The sequence below is a fragment of the Sapajus apella genome, unplaced genomic scaffold (genome assembly GCF_009761245.1).
Source record: "Sapajus apella isolate SASKATOON/1434 unplaced genomic scaffold, GSC_monkey_1.0 scaffold125, whole genome shotgun sequence".
Taxonomy (NCBI): Eukaryota; Metazoa; Chordata; class Mammalia; order Primates; family Cebidae; genus Sapajus; species Sapajus apella.
Window position 1 is genome coordinate 4,210,674 of NW_022437065.1, and position 21,710 is coordinate 4,232,383.

Here is a 21,710-nt window from a genome sequence, read left to right on the forward strand (position 1 = left end):
AATAATTCTAGAATTATCATTCCCACCAGTTCTAGATATTGACAAAATTCCCATCCTTCATTTGTACCACAAATACGAATAACGTCAGAATTTGATGATAAGTTTTGGATCTTGCCATCAATGTATGATGAATTCTCAAATATTTGAAGCAGGAAACAAAACATATGTTTACTGAATACCACCAGAAGAACAGAGTACTGTATTTTGCCATCAACGTGTAAAAAAGCCAGAAAAATCCTTTTGAGATACAGTTTGACCTGTGGCTCACGAGCCCATGTGGTTTGGTATGAAAGGCTATAATATTTCTAAGTTCTCAAAGCAACTGCCTCACCAATGGAGGTCAATAGTATTTGTTTCTCACTCTTTTAGGGCAATTCTTTATCAGAGCACTTCTGTATATTGGGATGACCTTTCATCATAGCTAAAAGCAGAACAGCTGATTAAATACTTGACCATGTACTCTCTTGTAAAGCAAAGGTAACACTAAGCAAATGGTTCTTGTGGACTTTCTAATGAACACAATGGAAGAGTTGGTTGATGATGCAGAAGAAACCTGAACAGATGGTGACAGAAAGGAATGCTAGGCTTTGCAGGCAGTATACTTCAGAAAGTCCAGGAAAAAAGCTGGGAATCTTCTCCCGAAAAGCGAAACTAAAAAGAGAGCTCACAGTGATTATTTTGCAGGCGAGAGAAGCCTAACAATGATATCCTGACTAGAGAATCACAAGCCTAAACACAAAGTTCTACAAAGACACTTAAGGGGCTCTGCAAGGACCATTTAAGAAGCTCAGACTTTCTTTCAAAGGAGGGTTTTAAACACAGTGACAAATACTGACATGTAGAACAACCCCTTAAATGGCAAGGAAGGCTCTGATGCCCAGAAGACCGCTGGTTAGGAAAAACTTGATGATACCAAACAGGTGGTGACAGTAGGCTCCCCTGTCCTCTCACCCCCTCCTTTCTTCATTCTAAGTTGACAAGAACTTACACAGGTCAATGGTTTGGGGTAGGAGGTATAATGTCAAAAGGCAGAGGAAAAAGCAGTTCTATTCTACCCCATTAGGCTCCTGCCTTCTATGTCAAGGGTGATAGCTTTCAACCTGGACAGGCAATGTTTACCAGAGAGTAACAGCCTGAGATAGACAGGACAAGAACACTTGGCTTCATTGAATGATCCCCATTTGTCAGGCCTAGTGATGAAAGAACCTGAGACCTACTGATCTTTAAAATTAGAAAAGATCTCTTTGATTGACTAACTGAATTCCCTCATTTTAAGGGCTGCAGGAGTGAAGTGATTTGCCCAAATTGCACAGCTACTCAGGTGTGCTAATTCCTGGTCTTAGCTCCAGCTGCCTATTAAGCTTACAGGTGTGTTTGCAGGACCACTGTGCACCACTTAACAGAAATCAGAGAATGGGAGCAATGGAGAAGCTCAGTGATGCCCTAGTGGTGAAAGAGCGGAAAAAGTGAAAACACTGGCTGCCAGATGGGATGCTGATTCTCTGGCAAAATTCTTAAATGAATGATTCAACTGATTCTTTGACAGCATTTACAGAATTCTAGTTTTTCAATGCATTCATTTCTTTCCTCAGAACTGAATTAAAGATTGGCAAATTGAATACTCATGTTTACATGCCCTCTATTAGTATAGCATCAATCTAATTATGAACTGACAGCCTGAACCAGCCATTTCTTTGCTTTTCTAGGTGTAAGCTAATTTCAATGCCATCTATATTTATGTATCATTTAACACTGTTGTAAAAATTACAAGATGAGATGCATACATTTCTCATATTTATATGTCAACACAACTCCTTGTGAGCCTGTTAGAGTGTGTTAGACTTAGAAGCTGACAGAAAAAAGGGCAACTAAAGAGGCTTGGTAATAACCACTGACGTTTTGTGTGAAGCAACATTCTGCTGATACTGCTGTGCATTTCTATTTATTTTATTTTGTAGAGACAGGGTATTGCTATGTTGCCCAGGCTGGCCTTGAACTCCTGGGCTCAAGCAATCTTCCTGCCTTAGCCTCCTAAGTAGCTGGGATTACAGGCACCTCACTGTGCCTGGCTCTGCAGTGCATTTCTTCAAACAGTATACTTGAGCATTTACTTAATAGTTGCTACATTTTGTGTAACTAGTCTGCTTTAACTATGTCTTGCCTTAATAAAACCAAAAAGCCATTATGAAACTACTGCTCTGTAGTAGTACATAATCAGAAATGATACTTTTTTTGGAAATAAAATTGTGGCACAATGTAACTAATGCATAGGGAAAGATTCCTTATTTAACTGAGCCATTTAAACATAACCCATGTGGCCACTCACATTCATTCCACATTCCACAGCAGCTTGAAATGTTTACTTTTAATCTCTGATTGAGAAATGAATAACTCAGAGTTTCCAGATACTTTTTTCCTAGTGAATGCTAACACGTTACAACATTTACAGAGAAAAATGCATTTCATACTTGTCAGAAACATTATGCCGTCAAACTGGGTATGCATTACTGGATTCACTTGATTTTTTTTGGCCACATTTCTATTTTTGGAGTTATTTCTGAAACCTTGGGAACTAATCTAATGCCAGTCAGGACTTTCAATTCCTCCAAAAAAGTTCCTTCTAAAAGGAGTCCTATTAAGAAGTTATTGAAAATAATTTCTTATGTACTGTTGTATGTCATCATGCATTTTCTTTTAGCTTATGTTGCACCCTGTGAATCTTCTGGGGATTCTATTGCAACAACAGATAATGACTTTTTGGTATTAATTTCAGTTTTTAACAAGACAAGTGAACATTTTGACTTAAGCTGAATACAAACTTCCATATGGGCAAACATACATACTATAACAGGAAGGCCAAGATAAGATTCTTGCTCTTGAGGAGCTTGGAAATACCATGAGAAAAGAACACTACTCACAGAAATGGACAAAACCAAGTTAGTGTCCATGTCATCTGTACTCTTTCAAACTAACCACTGAACCATTTGTGGCACAGCTCTCTAATAAGAGCACACCTTTACCCTTAGATGTTTATCACAGGCCATGCTCAAGGGCCAGAGAGGAGCTAGGAGGGAGGAGATCTGTTCAATACCAATCCCAGCCAAGGAGATAAGAATCCTGGCGACTCAGCAAGCTCGCAAGCTTTCATTTCTCAGGGGAGGACTTAACGTGTTGGATTCTTTTGATTCCAGGTGATACTATTTCAAAGTAACATTTTTTTGTCTTATAAATTATAGCTCTGTAAAATATCTAGCAAATAACCAACATATTAATTGGAGGTAGGGGTTTCTTAAAGGTTTTGAAAGTTAACAAACATCTCATATGGTAGAATTTTTTGGATAGAGAACACTGAAGACTGAATTAAAATATTACACCTCTTTAGATCTTGGAGGTGCTCAACCCAGCCTCAGTAACAGTTGTACTTTTCCCTACCTGCATTGTGCTTTGCCAAATATTTATCTTTGTACTGCTTCTTTTTCTTGCCAAACCAAGTACAGCTGGCCTGCTGCTCCTGTTTGGTCTTCTCCATGGCAATGCAAGCTACTCGCCTAGCACACATAAAAAGAAAAATAAAATGAATTTATAGTTCTGGTTGATAAAATAGAAGTCATCCATTTGAAGAATTTACATAAAACAGCATAACCATACTCATCCTAATCTTTCATTAGGCACTTTTCTAGGAACTTTACATGTATTAACTCCTTTAATCTCTCTAATAACACAGGGAATTGCATCACCATTTTACAGACGAGGGGGTTGAAGGACTGAAAGGTTAAGCAATTTGCCCCAAATCACACAGCTAATTAGTGAAAGACTGGGGAAGGTCTGGCACCAGAGCTCATGATCTTAGCCAGAATATTCTATCTGCAAGGTCTTTAACCTCTTGGATGGCTGCTGTAAAGGTTTAGAACAAAAAATGTAAACAATGTCCCTAGCACAGTGCCAGGCACACAGTAGATGCTTAATAAATGGCAGTACTGCTAACAGAAAAAGTGTGCTATGATTAAATTCACACTTTTAACCACCATCAGAAAATTATAATTTTGTTCTATAATATCCAGCATTGTTAACATAAACAGAGACAATGTTAAAAAGTTGCTCTTTTAGGTTCAGTCTAAGCATATACTTGCCTTTCAGAATACTGCCACAAAAGATTTTGCTCTCTTAATGATTTTGCTCGTGGGGGCCAATCAGGGGTCTTCAAGCAAGTCACATATAAGAGGAGTCCGAAAATCACAATCAGAATGCCACATGGTGCTACTATAAATGGCAAGTTATTTCCAATGACGTTGTACTGATTTACACTTCACTAGCAGTGTATCAACATTCCTATTGTTCCACTTCCTTGGCAACATTTGGTATCATCCATCTCTAATTTTAGCCATCATGGTGGATGAATAATGGAATATTACTGTGTTTTTAATTTACATTTTAGTTTATATTTCACTCATTAATAAGATTGATCATTTTTTCATATGTTTATTGGCCACTGAATTTCCTCTTTTGTAAAGTGTCAGTTCAAGTCTTTTGACCATTCTCCTATTCAGTTGTCTTTTTCTCATAGATTTGTAGAAATTCTTTATATAGTCTGGATATTATGCTTTTGTTAGTTATTAATATATCTGTTGCAGATATTTTCTCCCACTCTGTGGTTTGCCTTTTTGCTCTCTTTATCGTATCATTTGATGAGCATAACTTATTAATTTAGTCAAATTTATCAGTCTTTTATTTAATGGGAAGTATTTTTGATATCTTAAGAAATCCTCAGCCAGGTGCGATGGCTCACGCCTGCAATTCCACACTTTGGAAGGCCGAGGTGGCAGGATCACCTGAGCTCAGGAGCTCACATGAGCCTGGGCAACACGGTGAAACCCCATCTTTACTAAAAATACAAAAATTAGCCAGGTGCAGTGGTGTGCACCTGTAGTCCCAGGTACTCTGGACGCTGAGACAGGAGAATTACTTGACCCTGAGAGGTGGAGGTTGCAGTGAGCCAAGATTGCGCCACTGCACTCCAGCCTGGTGACAGAGCAAGACTGTATCTCAAAAAAACAAAACAAAACAAAAAACAAAAACAAAAACAAAAATCTTCGGCAGGGCATTTCCCAACACTTTGGGAGGCCAAGGAGGGAGGCTCACTTGAGGCCAGGAGTTTGAGACCAGCCTGAGCAACACAGTAAGACCCCATCTCTACAAGAAAAAAAAAATACAAAAATTCGCTGGGTGTGATGATACGTGCCTATAGTCCCAGCTACTAGGGAGGCTGAAGCAGGAGGATCACTTGAGTCCAGGAGTTCCAGGCTGCAATGGGCCAAGACTGCACCACTGCACTCCATCTTGGGAGACAGAGAGAGACTCTGACTTTAGAAGAATAAAAATTAAATGAAAATAAAAAGAAATCCTCAGAAGATATTCTCCAATTTTACCTTCTCAAAGTTTACAGTTTTATGTTTTACATTTCAGGTATTAATGTACTAGTACTGCCGGGGTTTTTTGTTTGTTTTTGAGTATCCCTGTGTTGCCTAGGCTGGAGTGCAGTGGTGCAATCTTGGTTCACTGTAACCCCTGCTTCCCAGGTTCAAGCGATTCTCGTGCCTCAGCCTCCCGAGTAGCTGGGATTACAGGTGTGTGCCACCATGCCTGGCTAATTTTTATTTTTTTTTCAGTAGAGACAGGGTTTCACCATGTTGGGCAGGCTGGTCTTGAACTCTTGACCACATGTGATCCACCTGCCTTGGCCTCCCAAAGTGCTGGGATTACAGGCGTGAGCCAATGCACCCAGCCTAGAACTGATTTTTGCTCATGACGTAAAGGAGGGGTCCAATTCCTTTTTCCTTCCTAACGAATACTCAATTGTCCCACTTCATTGAAAAGCGTGTCCATTCCTCATTGCTATGCAGTGCTATTTCTGTCACACATCAAGTGTCCATTTATGTATGGGAATGTTTTCAGGTTTTCTATTCTCTTCTGGTCTATTTGAGCATCTCTAAACCCATACCTTATTATCTTGTTTACTATAGCTTTATAATAGTCTTGGTATCTGGTAGATACCAAGATATCTTCTTTGTTCTTTAAGAGCATCTTGGCTATTCCTGACCTTGTGGATTTCCAAGTAGACTTTAAAATTAGCTTGTTAATTTCAAAACTGTTGGGATTGTATCAAATCTATGAAATCAATCTAGGAGGAATAGACATCTCTACAATATTGAGTTTTCCAGTCTTGAACACAGCATGTCTCTCCATTTACTTATATCTTTTAAAATATCTTGATATCTTTCTTTCTCTCTCTTTCTCTCTCTCTCTTTCTTTCTTTTCCTGAGATGGAATCTTGCTCTGTTGCCCAGGCTGGAGTGCAGTGGTGCAATCTTAGCTCACTGTCACCTTGACCTCCTGGGTGCAAGTGATCCTTCCACCTCAGCTCCTACATAGCTGAGACTACAGGTGCATGCCACCTAATTTTTTTTTCTTGAGATGGAGTGTCGCTCTGTCACCCAGGCTGGAGTGTAATGGCATGATCTCGGCTCAATGCAACCTCCATCCTCCTGGGTTCAAGTGATTCTCCCCAGCTCAGCCTCCCAAGTAGCTGGGATTACAGGCATCCACCACCACATCTGGCTGGTCTTGAACTCCTGACCTCAGGTGATCCCCACCGCCTTGGCCTCCCAAAGTGCTGGGATTACAGGAGTGAGCCACTGAGCCCGGCCAATTTTTGTATTTTTGTAGAGACTGGATCTTGCTATGTTGCCCAGGCCAGTCTCAAACTTCTGGGCTCAAGTGATCCTCCTGCTTTGGCCTCCCAATGTGCTGGGACTCCAGGTATAAGTCACTGTACCTGGTCTTAATAAATTGTATAATTTATTCTGTAAATATCTTAATCATCTTTGTTAGATTTGTTCCTAGGTTATTTTATTTTCTGAGACAGAGTCTCACTCTATTACCTAGGCTGGAGCGTGGTGGCACAATATCGGCTCACTGCAACCTCCACCTTCCAGGCTCAACCAATTCTCATGCCTCAGCCTCCTGAGCAGCTGGGCCTACGGGTGTGCACCACTGTACCCAGCTAATTTGTGTGTGTGTGTGTGTGTGTGTGTGTGTGTGTGTGTATATTTTTTTTTAGAGACGGGGTTTCACCATGTGAGCCAGGCTGGTCTTGAACTCGTGGCCTCAAGTGATGCACCCACCTCGGCCTCCCAAAGTGCAGGGATTACAGGCATGAGTCACTGTGCCTGGTCATTTTTTTAAAAAGGCTTTGTAAATGGTATTTTAAGAAACATTTTGCAATACTAAAAATTTCAAACACATATAAGGATATAGTGTAATGGAACTCAGATATCTACAACCCAGCTTTGACAATCATGAGTCATAGCTTATTTTATTTTTTATTATCTTTAAATTTTTTTTTAAGACAGAGTCTCACTCTGTTACCCAGGTTGGAGTGCAGTGGCATGATCTCCGCTCACGGCAACCTCCGCCCCCCCAGGTTTAACTGATTCTCCTATCTCAGCCTTCCAAATAGCTGCAATTACAGGCACCTGCCACAAGGCCTGTCTAATTTTTTTGTATTTTTAGTGGAGACGGGGTTTCATCATGTTGGCCAGGCTGGTCTCGAAATCCTGACCTCAGGAGATCCGCCTGCCCTGGCCTCCCAAAGTTCTGGAATTAGAGGCATGAGCCACTGCACCCAGCCTTATTTTATTTATACTCCCTTATCCTAGATTATCTTGGAATAAATCCAAGAATATAGTTTTCTTCTGAAATCCCTTTAAAATCTATAGGTTCCCTCTCCCTCCTCTTTTCTTACAATTTACTTGTTGTGGAAACTGGTTGTTTGTCCTTTAGTTTTTGTAGTCTGGATTTTTCGGACTGTGTCCTGTGGTATCTTTAGTATGTCCCTCTGTCCTTTGTATTTCCTGCAAATAGGTAATAAAATCTAGAAGCCTAATCAGATCCAGTGTTTTGTGTGTGTGTGTGCAAGAATACTTTATAATATTATGGTGTTGCAAGTGGTGTTATGTATGGTACCTTTTAAAAGTTTTATTTTCTGTTTGTGGCTTATAAATATAATTGATTTTCGTATATTGATTTTATATCAGCCACCTTTCTAAACCTTGCTACTAATTCTAATTGTTTATCTACAGATTCCTTTGAATTGTACACACAGAATCATATCATCTGGAAATTTTTTCCCTTTCTAATAATGTTAGTTGTAGGTTTACTATACATGTCCTTTATCAGGTTACTTAACTTTCAGGTTAAGCTAAGTACTTAGTTAACTATCAGGTTACTCCCTTCAGTTTTTGAGAGTTTAATCATGATTGGGTTTTTAATTTTGCCAAATGCTTTTACTGCATCTATTGATAAGACTATGTGGATTTTCTTCTTTAGTCTGTTAATATAGTGAACTGGTTGATTGGTTTTCAAAGGCTGAACCAGCCATGCATTCCCAGTAGAAACTCCACTGGCTCATAATATATTGTCTTTATAATATATTGCTGGATTCAATTTGCTAATATTTTGCTGAGGATTTTTACATCTGTGTTCATGACAGATACTGGTATGTAGTTTTTTTCTCTTGAATTGCCTTAACTGAATTTTGTTATCAGGGTAACGCTGACATCATAAAATGATTTGGGAAGTGTTATTTTCTATTTTCTTAAAGACCCTGCCTTCTATGTTTCTTACTCACTCTTGTTCACTGAAGTTTTTGTGTATTTATTTTTGGTTGGGGGAAAGACATTTATTGGAAAATACTGCGAACTCTTAGTAACAGTATCAAAGTCCATCTCCATATATTCCCTATGTGGCATACAGAGGAGGCTGATGAAGGCTTGCTTTGGGGATTCTTCTGGTGCAAGTCAACATGTGCTGTTAGTCAGAACTAAGGCATAGGATCTTTGGAAACAAACAGAATTGAGAAATTTTTTGACAGGTAAGAGTCAAAATTGTGACCTTGTGAAGCTTATGTTACAATGTAGAGAGTATCTTATAATAAATGTTTTTAAGCTTAAAACATATAACATGTTCCCAGGAAAAGTTTGTGGCATAGTCTAATGTGCTGTGATGACAGAGGAATGAAACAGATTTTTACCAGACACTCGGGAAATAAACATTAAGTGCACAGAAACCGTGTTAAGGTTAAGGTCAACCTGGAAGGAAATTTCAAACACATGCTTAACAATTTATTGATGGCTTAGATCAGGATCTTGTAGCAAGACAAAGGGAGGGATGACAGAGTCAGGAACCTAAAATATATCAAAGGACTAGATTGATGTGACTAGAGTAAGGCATTTGGGTTCAAAAAAACAGATTATCATCTACAAAATGTGAAGAATGTGACTTGGTAGCAATACATTTGAACAAAGCTTGGAGGGAGTCTGGCTGATATAGTTGTTTAAAATCTTTCTTGTGGGGGCCGGGCGCGGTGGCTCAAGCCTGTAATCCCAGCACTGTGGGAGGCCGAGGTGGGTGGATCACGAGGTCAAAAGACCGAGACCATCCTGGTCAACATGGTGAAACCCCGTCTCTACTAAAAATACAAAAAATCAGCTGGGCATGGTGGTACATGCCTGTAATCCCAGCGACTCAGGAGGCTGAGGCAGGAGAATTGCCTGAACCCGGGAGGCGGAGGTTGCGGTGAGCCGAGATCGTGCCATTGCACTCCAGCCTGGGTACCAAGAGTGAAACTCCGTCTCAAAAAAAAAAAAAAAAAAAAAAAAAAAAAATCTTTCTTGTTAGTATTGCATGCCCACTGACATCCTAGAGACCAATTTCGTTTCCAAGCAAAGGAAAATTGATCTTTCTTTTTTGCCAGGAATAGCTTCCTATACCCCCAAAGTCCTACTCAGGTCTTGGGGTACACACTGCCCATTGGGCCTCTTTCTTATCCTATTTAGAATCCCTTTCTCCCTCTATATATTTTGCAACTTTAAAAGTTCACTTTTTTGGCAAATATACTGAACATATTCAAAGTATACAACTTCATCAGTTTTGATATCTGTATATATCCAATGAAACTATCACTACAATCAAGAAAAACATATTCATGGCCACGTGTGGTGGCTCACACCTGTAATCCCAACACTTTGGGAGGCCAAGGTGGGCGGATCACTTGAGGTCAGGAGTTTAAGACCAGCCTGGCCAATGTGGTAAAACCCTGTTTCTACTAAAAATACAAAAAATTAGCCAGGTGTGGTGGCGGGCACCTGTAATCCCAGCTTCTTAGGAGGCTGAGGCAGGAGGATCACTTGAACCCAGGAGGGGGAGGTTGCAGTGAGCTGAGATAGTGCCACTGCACTCCAGCCTGGGCGACAGAACAAGACTCTGTCTCCAAAAAAAGAAAAACACATTCATTACCCACAGAATTTCCTCGTGCCCCTCTGTAATTCCTTCCTCCCTCTACCTCCATCCCTAGGCAACTGTCATTATAGATTAGTTTGCGTTTTCCAGAAGTTTATGTAAATGGACTCATACAGCATGTTCCCTTTTTTGCCTGGCTTCTTTCACTCAGCATAATGAACTTGTGTTTCATATTACTGCATATATCAATAGTTAGATCCTTTTTATTGAGGAGTGGCATTCCAGTATATGGATCTGTCATAATTTATTGATCTGTTTACTTATTGATGAAACTTCAAAAAAATTTTAGCCATTCTAATAGGTGTGTGACCACTGAGATTTTAATTTTGTTACTGTGTTTCCCCCCAGATGTTCCTTTGATTCTTTTTCAAATCTGCTGTCATTAAAATTTATTTCTGCTCTCTAAAGATATTTTACAAGCTTATTATTGATTTTGAAAAATCTGGGCTAGGTGTTGTAATGCACGCTTATAATTGTAGCACTTTGGGAATCTAAGGTGGAAGGATCACTTGGGTCCAGGAGTGGGAGACCAGCCTGGGCAACATAGTGAGACCTCGTCTCTACAAAAGAAAAAGAAAAAGATTAGCTGGGTGTGGTGGTATGTGCCTGTTGTCCCAGCTACTGGGAAGGCTGAGGTGGGAGGATTGCTTGGGCCCAGGAGGTCAAGGCTGTAGTGAGCCGTGATCATGCCACTGCACTCCAGCCTGGGTGACAGCATAAGATCTTGTCTCAAAAACAAACCAATCAACCTGGTAAGCTTAATTTTAAAATCTTTGTCTCTTAATTCCAATATATGCAGTAGGTTTGGGTTTGTTTCTGCTATTGGTCATTTCTTTTGGGTCTTAGTTGTTTCCTTCTGTGCCTGATAATTTTGACTTGCTGGCTACTGCCCTGGAAAAAGTTTATGTCTAGGGGATAGGATGAAGTTAGTGGGGGTTAGGATAAAAGTGTTTGCCTTCAGACTTTCTTTTTGTTTATATCATATATCTGAAACTATTAGTAAAGAAAGGGGAAACTGCAAATCAAGTACATGGCTTCAGCTCCCCTGGCTGCCCCAGGCTGTGTACCTGGGTGCAAATCCATTCAAGGTGGACTGGTGGCCACAATTCTTTCAGGGGAAGTTTGTTCTCAATTTCCTCATCCTTTACTTTGTTCGGTGACAAGGCAGCTTTCTCTATAGTCCCCTGGTGTTGAAGGGAAATAAAGGTATGCTTATTTGCTTCCTTTTAGCTTGGCGGGATTGCCTTTTGCACTCCTAACAATGAGGAGGGTCTTCTAACAGATTCCCTAACTTGTACGGCCTTAGATCTTAGTCATGGTTCTCTGACACAGAAGTGTTCAGTGATGACAAATGCCCTGTTTGCAAAATGGGCCATTTGGTAACTCTGATATTCCATTTATCATTCTGATTAAAGGCTTTCATATAAAAATTGGTCACTGAGGCTGGGCGTGGTGGCTCATACTTGTAATCCCAGCACTTTGGGAGGTTGAGGTGGGTGGATCACCAGGTCAGGAGTTCCAGACCAGTCTGGCCAACATGGTGAAACCCTGTTTCTACTAAAAATACAAAAATTAGCTAGCCATGGTAGTGGGCGCCTGTAATCCCAGATACTCAGGAGGCAGAGGTTACAATGAGCTGAGATGGCGCCATTGCATTCCAGCCTGGGGGATAGGGTGAGACTCTGTCTTAAAAAAACAAAACAAAACAAAAATAATTGGTTGCTGGTTTAGAACTCCTGACCTCAAATGATCCACCTGCCTCAGCGTTCCAAAGTGCTAGGATTACAGGTGTGAGCCACCGTACCTGGCCCGACCTTTTCAGCTATTCAGTGCTTTCAAGGTCATTTTAAAAAACATATTTTCTACAGCACTTTTCTTTTTTTTTCATCAGGAGGATTTATCCAAATAATCTCGTCCACCATTACAGGAAATAGGAAGCAAATCTGCTTTTTGCACTGCCATCTCTCACGGATCCTCCAAAGGACTCAGAGTTCTAGAGATTGGTGAAACATTTATATACATGATCTGACTAGGCAGAAGAGATCTGGAATCTACACAATTATTTTCAGTAAATGCCCATAATATATGGTAACATTAAAGAAGACGTTTTGTAAAATGTAAATATCAGTAAGAATATAATGGCATCATCATCACAGCAACTTAAGAGATTGTTTTCCTCCTGCTTATGCTTAAATTGTTTCTTGAAGATCAGACTGAAAGACAATGACAGATGGAAGGCTGCTACTTCTCCATTTGGGCCCATATTTCCTTATGTATAAAATGATGGCATCTGAAGTCCTCATCAGCTCCAGTATTCTAAATTTAATACTATTTTTTGGGGAAACATGAGATAGCTGAAAGAGGCAATCAAGCAAAAGAGATTAACTGAGAAATCTCTTAACTAGTGAAGAAAATGGATAAAGGCAGGTAGAAATTTCTATGGACTCAATGTCTTTGGTCTGGGTTCAAGTATTTTAGGTGGAACTGGAAGAATGCTTAATGACTGTTATTTTTTTGCCACATGAAACGAAACTCAGACATTATCTCTTTTATGCTAGCAATAATCTGGTCTATTGCCCAAGTACCAACAAAGGTAAAACTCTCAATATTTTCCAAAAGACAGTTCAACTAAGGAAACTGTAACAATAAGCAGAAATAGATTTTATAAAAATATATAGTGATCTGTGACTCCTCTTCTCTCAGTTAAAAACCGTGCCTAAAACCCCTAACTTTAGCTTGCTTTTAGGGCTTAAACTTTCTAGCAGAAAAGGTATTTTTAAAGGACTGGCAAGGTAAAGAACAAAGCTTCTGACTACCCTTTTCTTCTAACAGTGAAACACATTTTATCTTCAAATATCCTGAGTGACACTGAAGCCTGAAGCACAGCACCTACGTTTTTTGCTGTTGGTGGGGTGGGATGGGCATGAAAGCATGTAGAAGGGCAAGGAGAAGGTACATTTTTTTTTCAATGCCATTCTAAAAGTATTGCAACAGCATATAGGAGTGAGTGGAGGGCTGTGCTGTGAGACTATGACTTGGCTCAGGGCTGGTCACCCAACCTTTTTCCACGCCTTCCTTTCTTTGTGTATAAAATGAAGTCCTGACTCTGTAACTAGGATCTCACCAGATACTGAAGATAAGGAATTCTTGGATGACTAATTTAAATTTTGTTTGGCTCATAAAGGAAGGAGTAAATCAAACAGGTTTTACACTCTAAAATAATATAAAATTGGAAAATGGGTGGTCAGGGCTTTGTTTTTATTATCAAACAAAGCAAAACACACAGAAAAACATACCATTCCTGAAGTTCAGGAGAAGGAATGAGACCTGCAGTTCCGTTTTTGGAGTTTTCCAGTTTACCCTGCCACCAATTATGATCATCCTTACTAATAATCTGGATGATGTCACCAACTCTGAATCGAATGCCAGCTTCTTTGCAGGGGATGAGGTCATCCTTGGCTGGATCATATTCAAATTGAGCTCTTACATAGATCTATAAAACAGGAGTTTGTAAGAAAGGATGCCATAGTGGTGTGAAAGAAAAGTTAGCTCTAATGTCAATCACACACTAACACTTACAATACAAACAGGACATCAGATGGTGAAAGCAAACGCGATGCATGGAAATACGACACAAAAAACTCCTCCCACTAGAAACAATGTACTAGTAATCTTTGATGTGGTATAGCTTCAAAATTTTGCTGTTTTTATTTGGAAGAAACACTTGAAATATCTGCTTAATAAAAATAAAGACTTAAGCTTTTACTATAACAGAATAGGCCTATAATTATAGAAAAGTATGCCCGTCCTTTTTAAAACCTGTATTGGTGATGCTGGCATTATGAATAAGTTGTCATGACTGTGTGGCAGCCTTTAAGCCCAATACTGGCAGTCAGTGTAGGGTTTAACCCTAAAGCAGCACACGATATAACACTAGCAAGAACTCTGGGTTGGTATCTTGCTGTAAAATATGACAACCGGCAGTGTGTCAGTGCGTCTACACACTGCTGATAAGTGTAACTCAAACAATTTTTTTAAAAAGTAAAAAAAATAGCTTTTTTTCTTTTAAATTTAGGTTTTAGGTTTGTATTTTACTCTTCTGAGAGAATAAAAATGAATTTGAACCCTAGCTTCCCCAGTGTAACACTTGAAATCAGCACAGAGCTTCAAGATATGCATAGTTCAAGGCTCTGAGTTTTATGATATGTGAATTTACTTAGGAAATAGATTAGCATTCAAGGGTTTATTATATGGAAGCATTTTATGAATTATTTGATTTTTAAATGCTTTAAAATAAGGTACTTCATATCCAATGTTCCATCAGTTATACAGTCTTAAGACAAAATTATGGGTGAATTCTATCAGGTACTAATTTATACATATCTTAACACTAAATCTGATTATTTTTAATACCATATTTCCAGATAAAAATCCCATAAAAATTCTATCTCTTGAAATTAAAATTGAATATTAATGTTTAAGTCACTGTAAAACCAACCTGAAGGTTTTGGAACCACTGTGTGGTTATTTTTTGCATATTTTCAGCAATCCAGCTTATAAAATTAACAAGTCTCTGCATTTGCACTTAAAATCTATACCTTTAAAGTGCTGGCAATTTGAAAGTTACTTGCCAGTGTTAGGCAGCACTTAACTTTTCTTTTTTTTTCTTTCTTTTTTTTTTTTTTTAAAGACGGGGTTTCACCATGTTGGTCAGGCTGGTCTTGAACTCCCGACCTCAGGTGATCCACCCACCTCAGCCTCCCAAAGTGCTAGGATCACAGGCGTGAGCCACTGCACCCGGCAACTTTTCATGTTTGAACTAGCACAGGTATATCAGGATGTAAAGCCAAGATAATTTATTTTCTTTTCTTATTTTTCATTGCAAATGGCTTTTAGAAACACACATGCAAATACAAATTTAAGAAAAAGCTTTCAACTTCAGAAAATTTGTGCTTAAAAATGTTCATCAGCAGGTACTTTTTAGCTATTCTTAGAATTCTCAGAATTTTATAACCTTTGAAATTCTTTTGCATGCAGAGGCAGGCCCATAGGCCCCCTGAAGGCTGAATTCTTAACCATTAATATAAAATTATCAGGTTGAAATTACAATAACCATCACAGCTACAAAGATGTGAGGAAAAATTCTTTATAAAGAATTAGTCATGTGTAATGTGTTAAAATGAAATGGTACAAGCTCTCAATGCTCAAATGTTATGGTCCAAAATGCAAACATTATGGGATGGAAAGGGTTAATAAAGGATTGGCTATTAGCAGCTTAGTTTAGAGAAGTTTCTATAGAGGATATCTATTCACCTGTCGTCCTTTTGGTTGGGTAGTTGATGGCAAGTCCTGTAGAATAAAGCCAACCCAGGAGAAAAATTTTCATTTACTTTTCAAGAGTACAAAGTAATTTGTGTGTTCTGTTACAATATGGTTAAAAAATGAGGTAGATTTAAGTTGTAAAGAGATAATATACATTAATCCATTTCTCAGAAATGTTGAGTTATCAAAAAAATCAAACCCAGGCCATTTAGCAGCAAGCTGAAGAAAGCAGGTAAGTTTAAGCAGAGAGAAAATGTGTTCTTAAGAAATAACTCAGCATCTTCAACACAAAAGCCACTGCAAGTTAAACAGCCTATTTAAAAAAACCCCAAAATAAAAGGAGCTGTTGCCCTTTTCAACTTAGTCACTGCAACCATTTAGATTTTGAAAAATTCAATGGCTATATGGCTTTTCACCATCTTAAAAGTATTAAATGTTAACTCTTACGAATGAATTCCTTTGGTAGCCTATTTTAAAGTCAAAAATAAAGTCATAGACAATTTTCTTTCATAATTTCTCTTACTGATATACTTAGAATATCATTCCATTTGAGATGATCTCTAAATTATTTACAATTTTACCTGATAAAAAAGTTGATATATTCTCAAAGGGCAAATTAAAAGTCAAGATAGAAGAATACTGCTGCATTATTAGAACTCTTAATAATTTTAGCTAGGTGATAAACAGCAGTATTAGCAACCAAAATATTGCCAACCTGCACCTGTTAAGTGCTTCCATTTGTTTAAATAAGTGAAAAATAATTCTTTCTATATTCCAAAATGGATAGTTCTGAAAAAATTTAAAACTCCACGTTCAAGTAAAATATAAAGTACTTTGTGTTAAAGATGTGATAACAGCGTGGCTTAAGTGCAGTTTGAAGCCAGTTCTTTTTGCTTTTCATATCCAGGCAAGGCTTATAATTCACAAAAATATGTGCACGTACCACAATAACAGAGGGCACACCAATTCATAAACTTAGATAGCGGAAACTATAACATATTGCTGATATCACTCAGAGTAGAAAACTACAAAGCCCAAGAATACCCAAATGCCTACTCTAAAAAATTCTTACATTTATCTTTTTCAAAATAAAAAATATTTAGAAGTTTAAACAAATTTCCATTTACATCCTTTGCATAGGTTTGAGGAAAGTCATACATATGAGTGGGGTGGCATAGAAATATTTTTAGAATGACCAAAGCAGTCTTGAACTACATTTCTTCAAATTTAACTATTGAAGGGGCTTTTTAATGAGAAGGAAGTGTTGAAAAAGATTTTCCAGGAGTAAAGTGCATTGTAGCTGTAGTAGCCTTGTATATCAGCAGAAGACACTATTTCCACTGAACACATGTAACTAGAACACTCATGGCAGGTGAGCACCAACAAAATTGTCACACTTTGTTGTGTGGAGCTAAAGTTCTTACCGAAACAGAATTGTTAGTGCTGCTATGACCATTAGCTGGGGACTGTCTGGAAGTGGAGGGGGAATCTCTCTGAAATAAGACACAAGGTTCATTAACACAGAATACTAGCACAGAAACACAGAGATATTTACATCAACAGTTACAACCACAGTCTGACAACCATTTCCTTTGAGGTTTGAGCTGTATAGGTGCCATACTGACTTGCTTGCATGATTTCACAGAAGTATGAAAAAAATTTTGCAGTTCGAAGATTCACATATTGTAAGTGATGACCATGTCATTCATTAATCAATTCTTTCCTATCTCTAACATTCTATAACCTTTTCTTTCTTTTAATGAGACCCAGAAGAGTGACTTGATATTAAAACCCTGTCAAGTATAAGATGACAAATATTACTATAAATTTATTGTGCTGAAGATCCCAACTGTCTAATTTTTATTAAAAATTTGAAAAATGTTTAATAATTTTTAGTACCTTGCTGCCAAGAATTACTGACTCAATCTGAAGAGAAACAAACCTAAGATTTCACATGTTATAATCACCTCAGAATCTTTCTATTACAGAATAAATATTATTACTAGTAAGGGTAAAAGAGATACACATCAGAGAAGAAATCTTTTTTTAAGACCATTTTAGCAGATTGATTAAAACAATAATCTCAAGCCTAAAACAACATTACACTTCCAGCGAAGATCCTGGGAGCCACAGCCACTCTTTCTATATCCAGGCTCCTCCATCGCTTGCTTTCTCTCTACTATTCTACACACTCAAAATATTTTCCTGGCTCCATTCCCTTACTGTCCAAATCAACTTTAATGATAAGAACAAGGAGAGGAAGGAAATAAGTACTTTTTAATTTTTGCTTTTGTAGAGTTCTTTTAAGCCTTAGAAATGTACATGTCTCTTTAAAAGACATTTGTTTTTTTTCCCTAGATGATTTAAGAGCATTTCTAGAACCTGTCATCCTTAAAGGTAATGAGGTCCCTTAGAAGAGCATTCTCATATGTTAGTGAGCAAGACTGATCTCCAGGTGCCACCCACAGAGACTCAAGTCAGTAGGGCCAAGGTGAGGGACAGGGGTCTACTCTTTAACCAAGGGCCTCGGAGATGCAGTTGCAGGTGGTCGGAGAGCCTTCTTTGTTTGTTTGTTTGTTTTTCAAGTGTTGCCCTAGCTGGGAAGAATCCAACCACAAGCTTGAATTCTGCCGGGGAACAGGAGGGCCAAAAAGGGTGGAGGTGGAGCTAGAAGACAAATATTATTTTTTCTACTACTCAAAGGCAAAGAAGGTAAGAGGGATTCTTCTTACTCAAGAACAGAGAATTTACATGTATGATACTGGTTCCACCCCAAACTACTTCAACCACTTAAAAAACAAGAGAAAAACTTGTGTTATATTAATAACTAACAGTACCTTCTGGTTAGCCAAAAAGACAAAAATCAACTGTATTTACTAAATTTCTTCAACAGATGAGAAATGGTATGAGGACATCCGTAATTCTAGAATATTAAAATTATTTACATAAAATGTTAAGTGTGACATTCTTTGTTTCTCAGCAACATTTGTGTTCTAGGTAACAAATCCTGGAACTGAAACAATTCTGTATTTCCTTTTGAAATATACTATTAATTGAAGTTCCATAAAAAGCCACCAAGAGGAGCTCAAGACCCATTATAACAGACACCTCAGTTGTGGCTCACCAAAAATATGCTTGACAAAACTACACATTTTAATATGTATCTTGAATAGGTTTTAAAAAAATATGAAGCCTCTTATTTTTCTTATGAAATTTATACCATCACTAGAGACTAGAAGTATTACAACTTCTCTCTCAGATTCTCCTAAGTACAAATCCAATAAGTTACCTGTTGGTCTTAAAAATTAACTTTAGGAAATGTGTGCTTCATATTGATGCACACATTCTTAGAAGATGCACATGAAAGAACAAGCTTCAATAAATAACACTTGAGCTGAACGTGCAATGACCAAAGGATGATAGCATTTATGCCCATTTATAGATCCAATATAAAAAGAATTAGATTTTTGAATCTTATTTAATAACCAACATGGAACTGAATAATATAGGTTGGAAGAACTATAATTTCTATAGGATAAACCTATTTTAAGAAAGAAACTTTGGGGCTACATTACTCTAGAAAGCTCAATTGTTTACAAATTACATACCATTCTAAATTTAAACAATTTTACAAAGGGTTGCAAAATCCTGTTTCCCTCTAGTGAAGTCAATTATCAATTCAATGCAGACTTAACTTCCATCTAGAGACCTGTCACAATTATACGAACAACTCTATCTCAACAGAAATCTATCGCTTCTCAGATTTTTGGAAAGAAGAACTATCTATGTGATTTCTTAACGAGGGAAGTGAATGAACTTCCTGGAAATATTATTGCAATTATAGCCTTTAGTTTTTTCCCTCACAGACTCCGTTTTTTCCTTATTAAGTCTTATATCATTATTTGAAACTTCTCTACATTTTGCTCAGATTTCAGCCTGCAAAAAGTTCAAGTGCTGAGGGGATCCACATGGAAGCAGGGCTGAGTAGGTGGATGGGACCTACTCTGTTCCGTTATCTTTGTTGTAAAATTGGTGTGCAGTGATCTAACAGCACAGGCAGAAACAATTTCCCAGAAAGCAAAAACATTCAGCCATCAGCAGACAGTTAGTTAAGAACCGAGAGGAGATGGGGAATGGTTTGTTAGAGTCATTACCTCACAGGACGAAGACTGAGTGCGGTAACTTGGCACAATCTTGAAGGTAATACTCCCCCGCATTTCCCTCTGGTGGGGAAAAAAAAAAGCTTTCTTACAAATAAATAAGTACATAAAACCAAGTAAGCAGCTACTCAAAACATGTGGGGACAATTAGTATAAACCATCTGAGAGCACATAGCAGGAAAACGAAACCTAGTCATGAAGCAGGGACTGCTAGCATTCACAGTAGAGGAAGTTCCTGGGAAAAGCCCAGCAAAGTCAAGGCCGATTGCCTGGCTCATACAGCAATAGTCTCACAGATCTTCAATGGTTACCTTTTTACAGACGTGAATACAAAACTTTCTAAGTGACATGCCTTTCAAAAGTGAATATACATTGAATTAGACAACAGACTAGGTAATTACATGAAAATTATATTGAGTATGCCACATTATGATGGTGTATCCCATAAAACTTGCTTTTTTAAAAATTTTTCTAGAATTTTTATTTATTTATTTGTTTTTAAGATGGAGTCTTGCGCTGCCGTCCAGGTTGGAGTGCAGTGGTGCCATCTCCGCTCACTGCAACCTCCACCTTCCAGGTTCTGGTGATTCTCCTGCCTCAGCCTCCTAGGTAGCTGGGATTACAGGCAAGTGCCACCACACCCAGCTAATTTTTATATTTTTGGTAGAGATGAGGTTTCACCATGTTGGCCAGGCTGGTCTCGAATTCCTGACCTCAGGTGATTAGCCTACCTTGGCTTCCCAAAGTGCTAGGATTATAAGCGTGAGCCACCATGCCCAGCCACTTTTTGCTTATTAATTTTGGGTTTAAAAAAATTGTGGTGAATCTGTGAAGCTTATTTCATACTTAATAGATATTCATAACCTGGGGGCTACTACCCTGCAATGGGAAAAGGGACCAGAGGCCCAAAACACCTCTGCTTGCTATGACAATGGACAAGGGCTGTCATTTTGCCTTTTTTTTTTTTTTTTTAAATCCAAAGCCTAATTTGAATACAGAGTTTGAATATGTATGGTCAAAAATGGCCTGGTCTACTGTGACTTTCCTCCCTTCTATGCTGTAGAGAAATCCATAACAGCTGGCTATGACTCAGCTCAACACAAAAGAGGTTTCTGACATTGCTCATGTCAGGAAAGTTGAGGTCAGTGAGAAACTAGTTCACATGTATAAACACTGTGAAAAGGTTTTCTTTAAACATCTGCTTAGGAAGAAACAGGAGACAAAGGATAAAAGGAGAGCATTGAAACCTGCACTGCTAAAGACAGGAAAATGTTTGCAAACTTTATTGTACGTCAACATTGTTCTAGCTGTCAGTTTTATGAATGTTATATAAGTTCAAGTTCATATAAATATGGTACCAGAAATTATCTGATTACAAAAGAATATTCCTCATTTGTATATTTAAAAACAAGCTAACAAAGTAAAAGTCAATTTTGGAAAAGGAAAACTTTCATTTACTTACAAGCATTTTTTGCAGCTGTTCCACTGTTTGGTTAGCCACACTGATGCCATTGATTTCTCGAATTTCATCACCAACATGAAGTGTACCTAAGAAATTACATAGCATTATAAACATGAAATGATACATGCTTTTATAGTAACAAAATCCAGAGGCAGCAATGTAATTTTTAAAAACTAAGTTGAACATTGAGGGCCAATATTTTAGAGACAGGAACAAGTCTGGTTGCAACAGAATTATTTAACTCATATAGTAAACTCATCAAAACAGATATATATTTACTTGTGGAAGGCACAGTTTTGATGGATGGCTGCAGAAATACGTTTATTTTTCTGAGAGAGGTGGTATGCATAGTAGTTTAAAAGTGTGGCTTCTGGATCCAGACTACCTGGGTTCAAATTCCAGCTTCCTTG

The 21,710-nt window shown here is 38.1% G+C and overlaps 1 protein-coding gene across 2 annotated transcripts in view; it reads right to left on the minus strand.

Moving 5' to 3' along the window:
* Nucleotides 1-21,710, minus strand: part of CASK (calcium/calmodulin dependent serine protein kinase) — a 322,704-nt gene that overhangs the window by 19,526 nt on the left and 281,468 nt on the right. For both annotated transcript variants that reach the window (XM_032261683.1, XM_032261682.1), the window contains 5 exons: nt 21,301-21,386; nt 19,833-19,901; nt 15,670-15,705; nt 13,653-13,849; nt 3,433-3,548 (listed from right to left, as the gene is read on the minus strand). In XM_032261683.1, the coding sequence (XP_032117574.1) occupies nt 3,433-3,548; nt 13,653-13,849; nt 15,670-15,705; nt 19,833-19,901; nt 21,301-21,386 (504 nt within the window). The remainder of the gene's footprint in view (nt 1-3,432; nt 3,549-13,652; nt 13,850-15,669; nt 15,706-19,832; nt 19,902-21,300; nt 21,387-21,710) is intronic.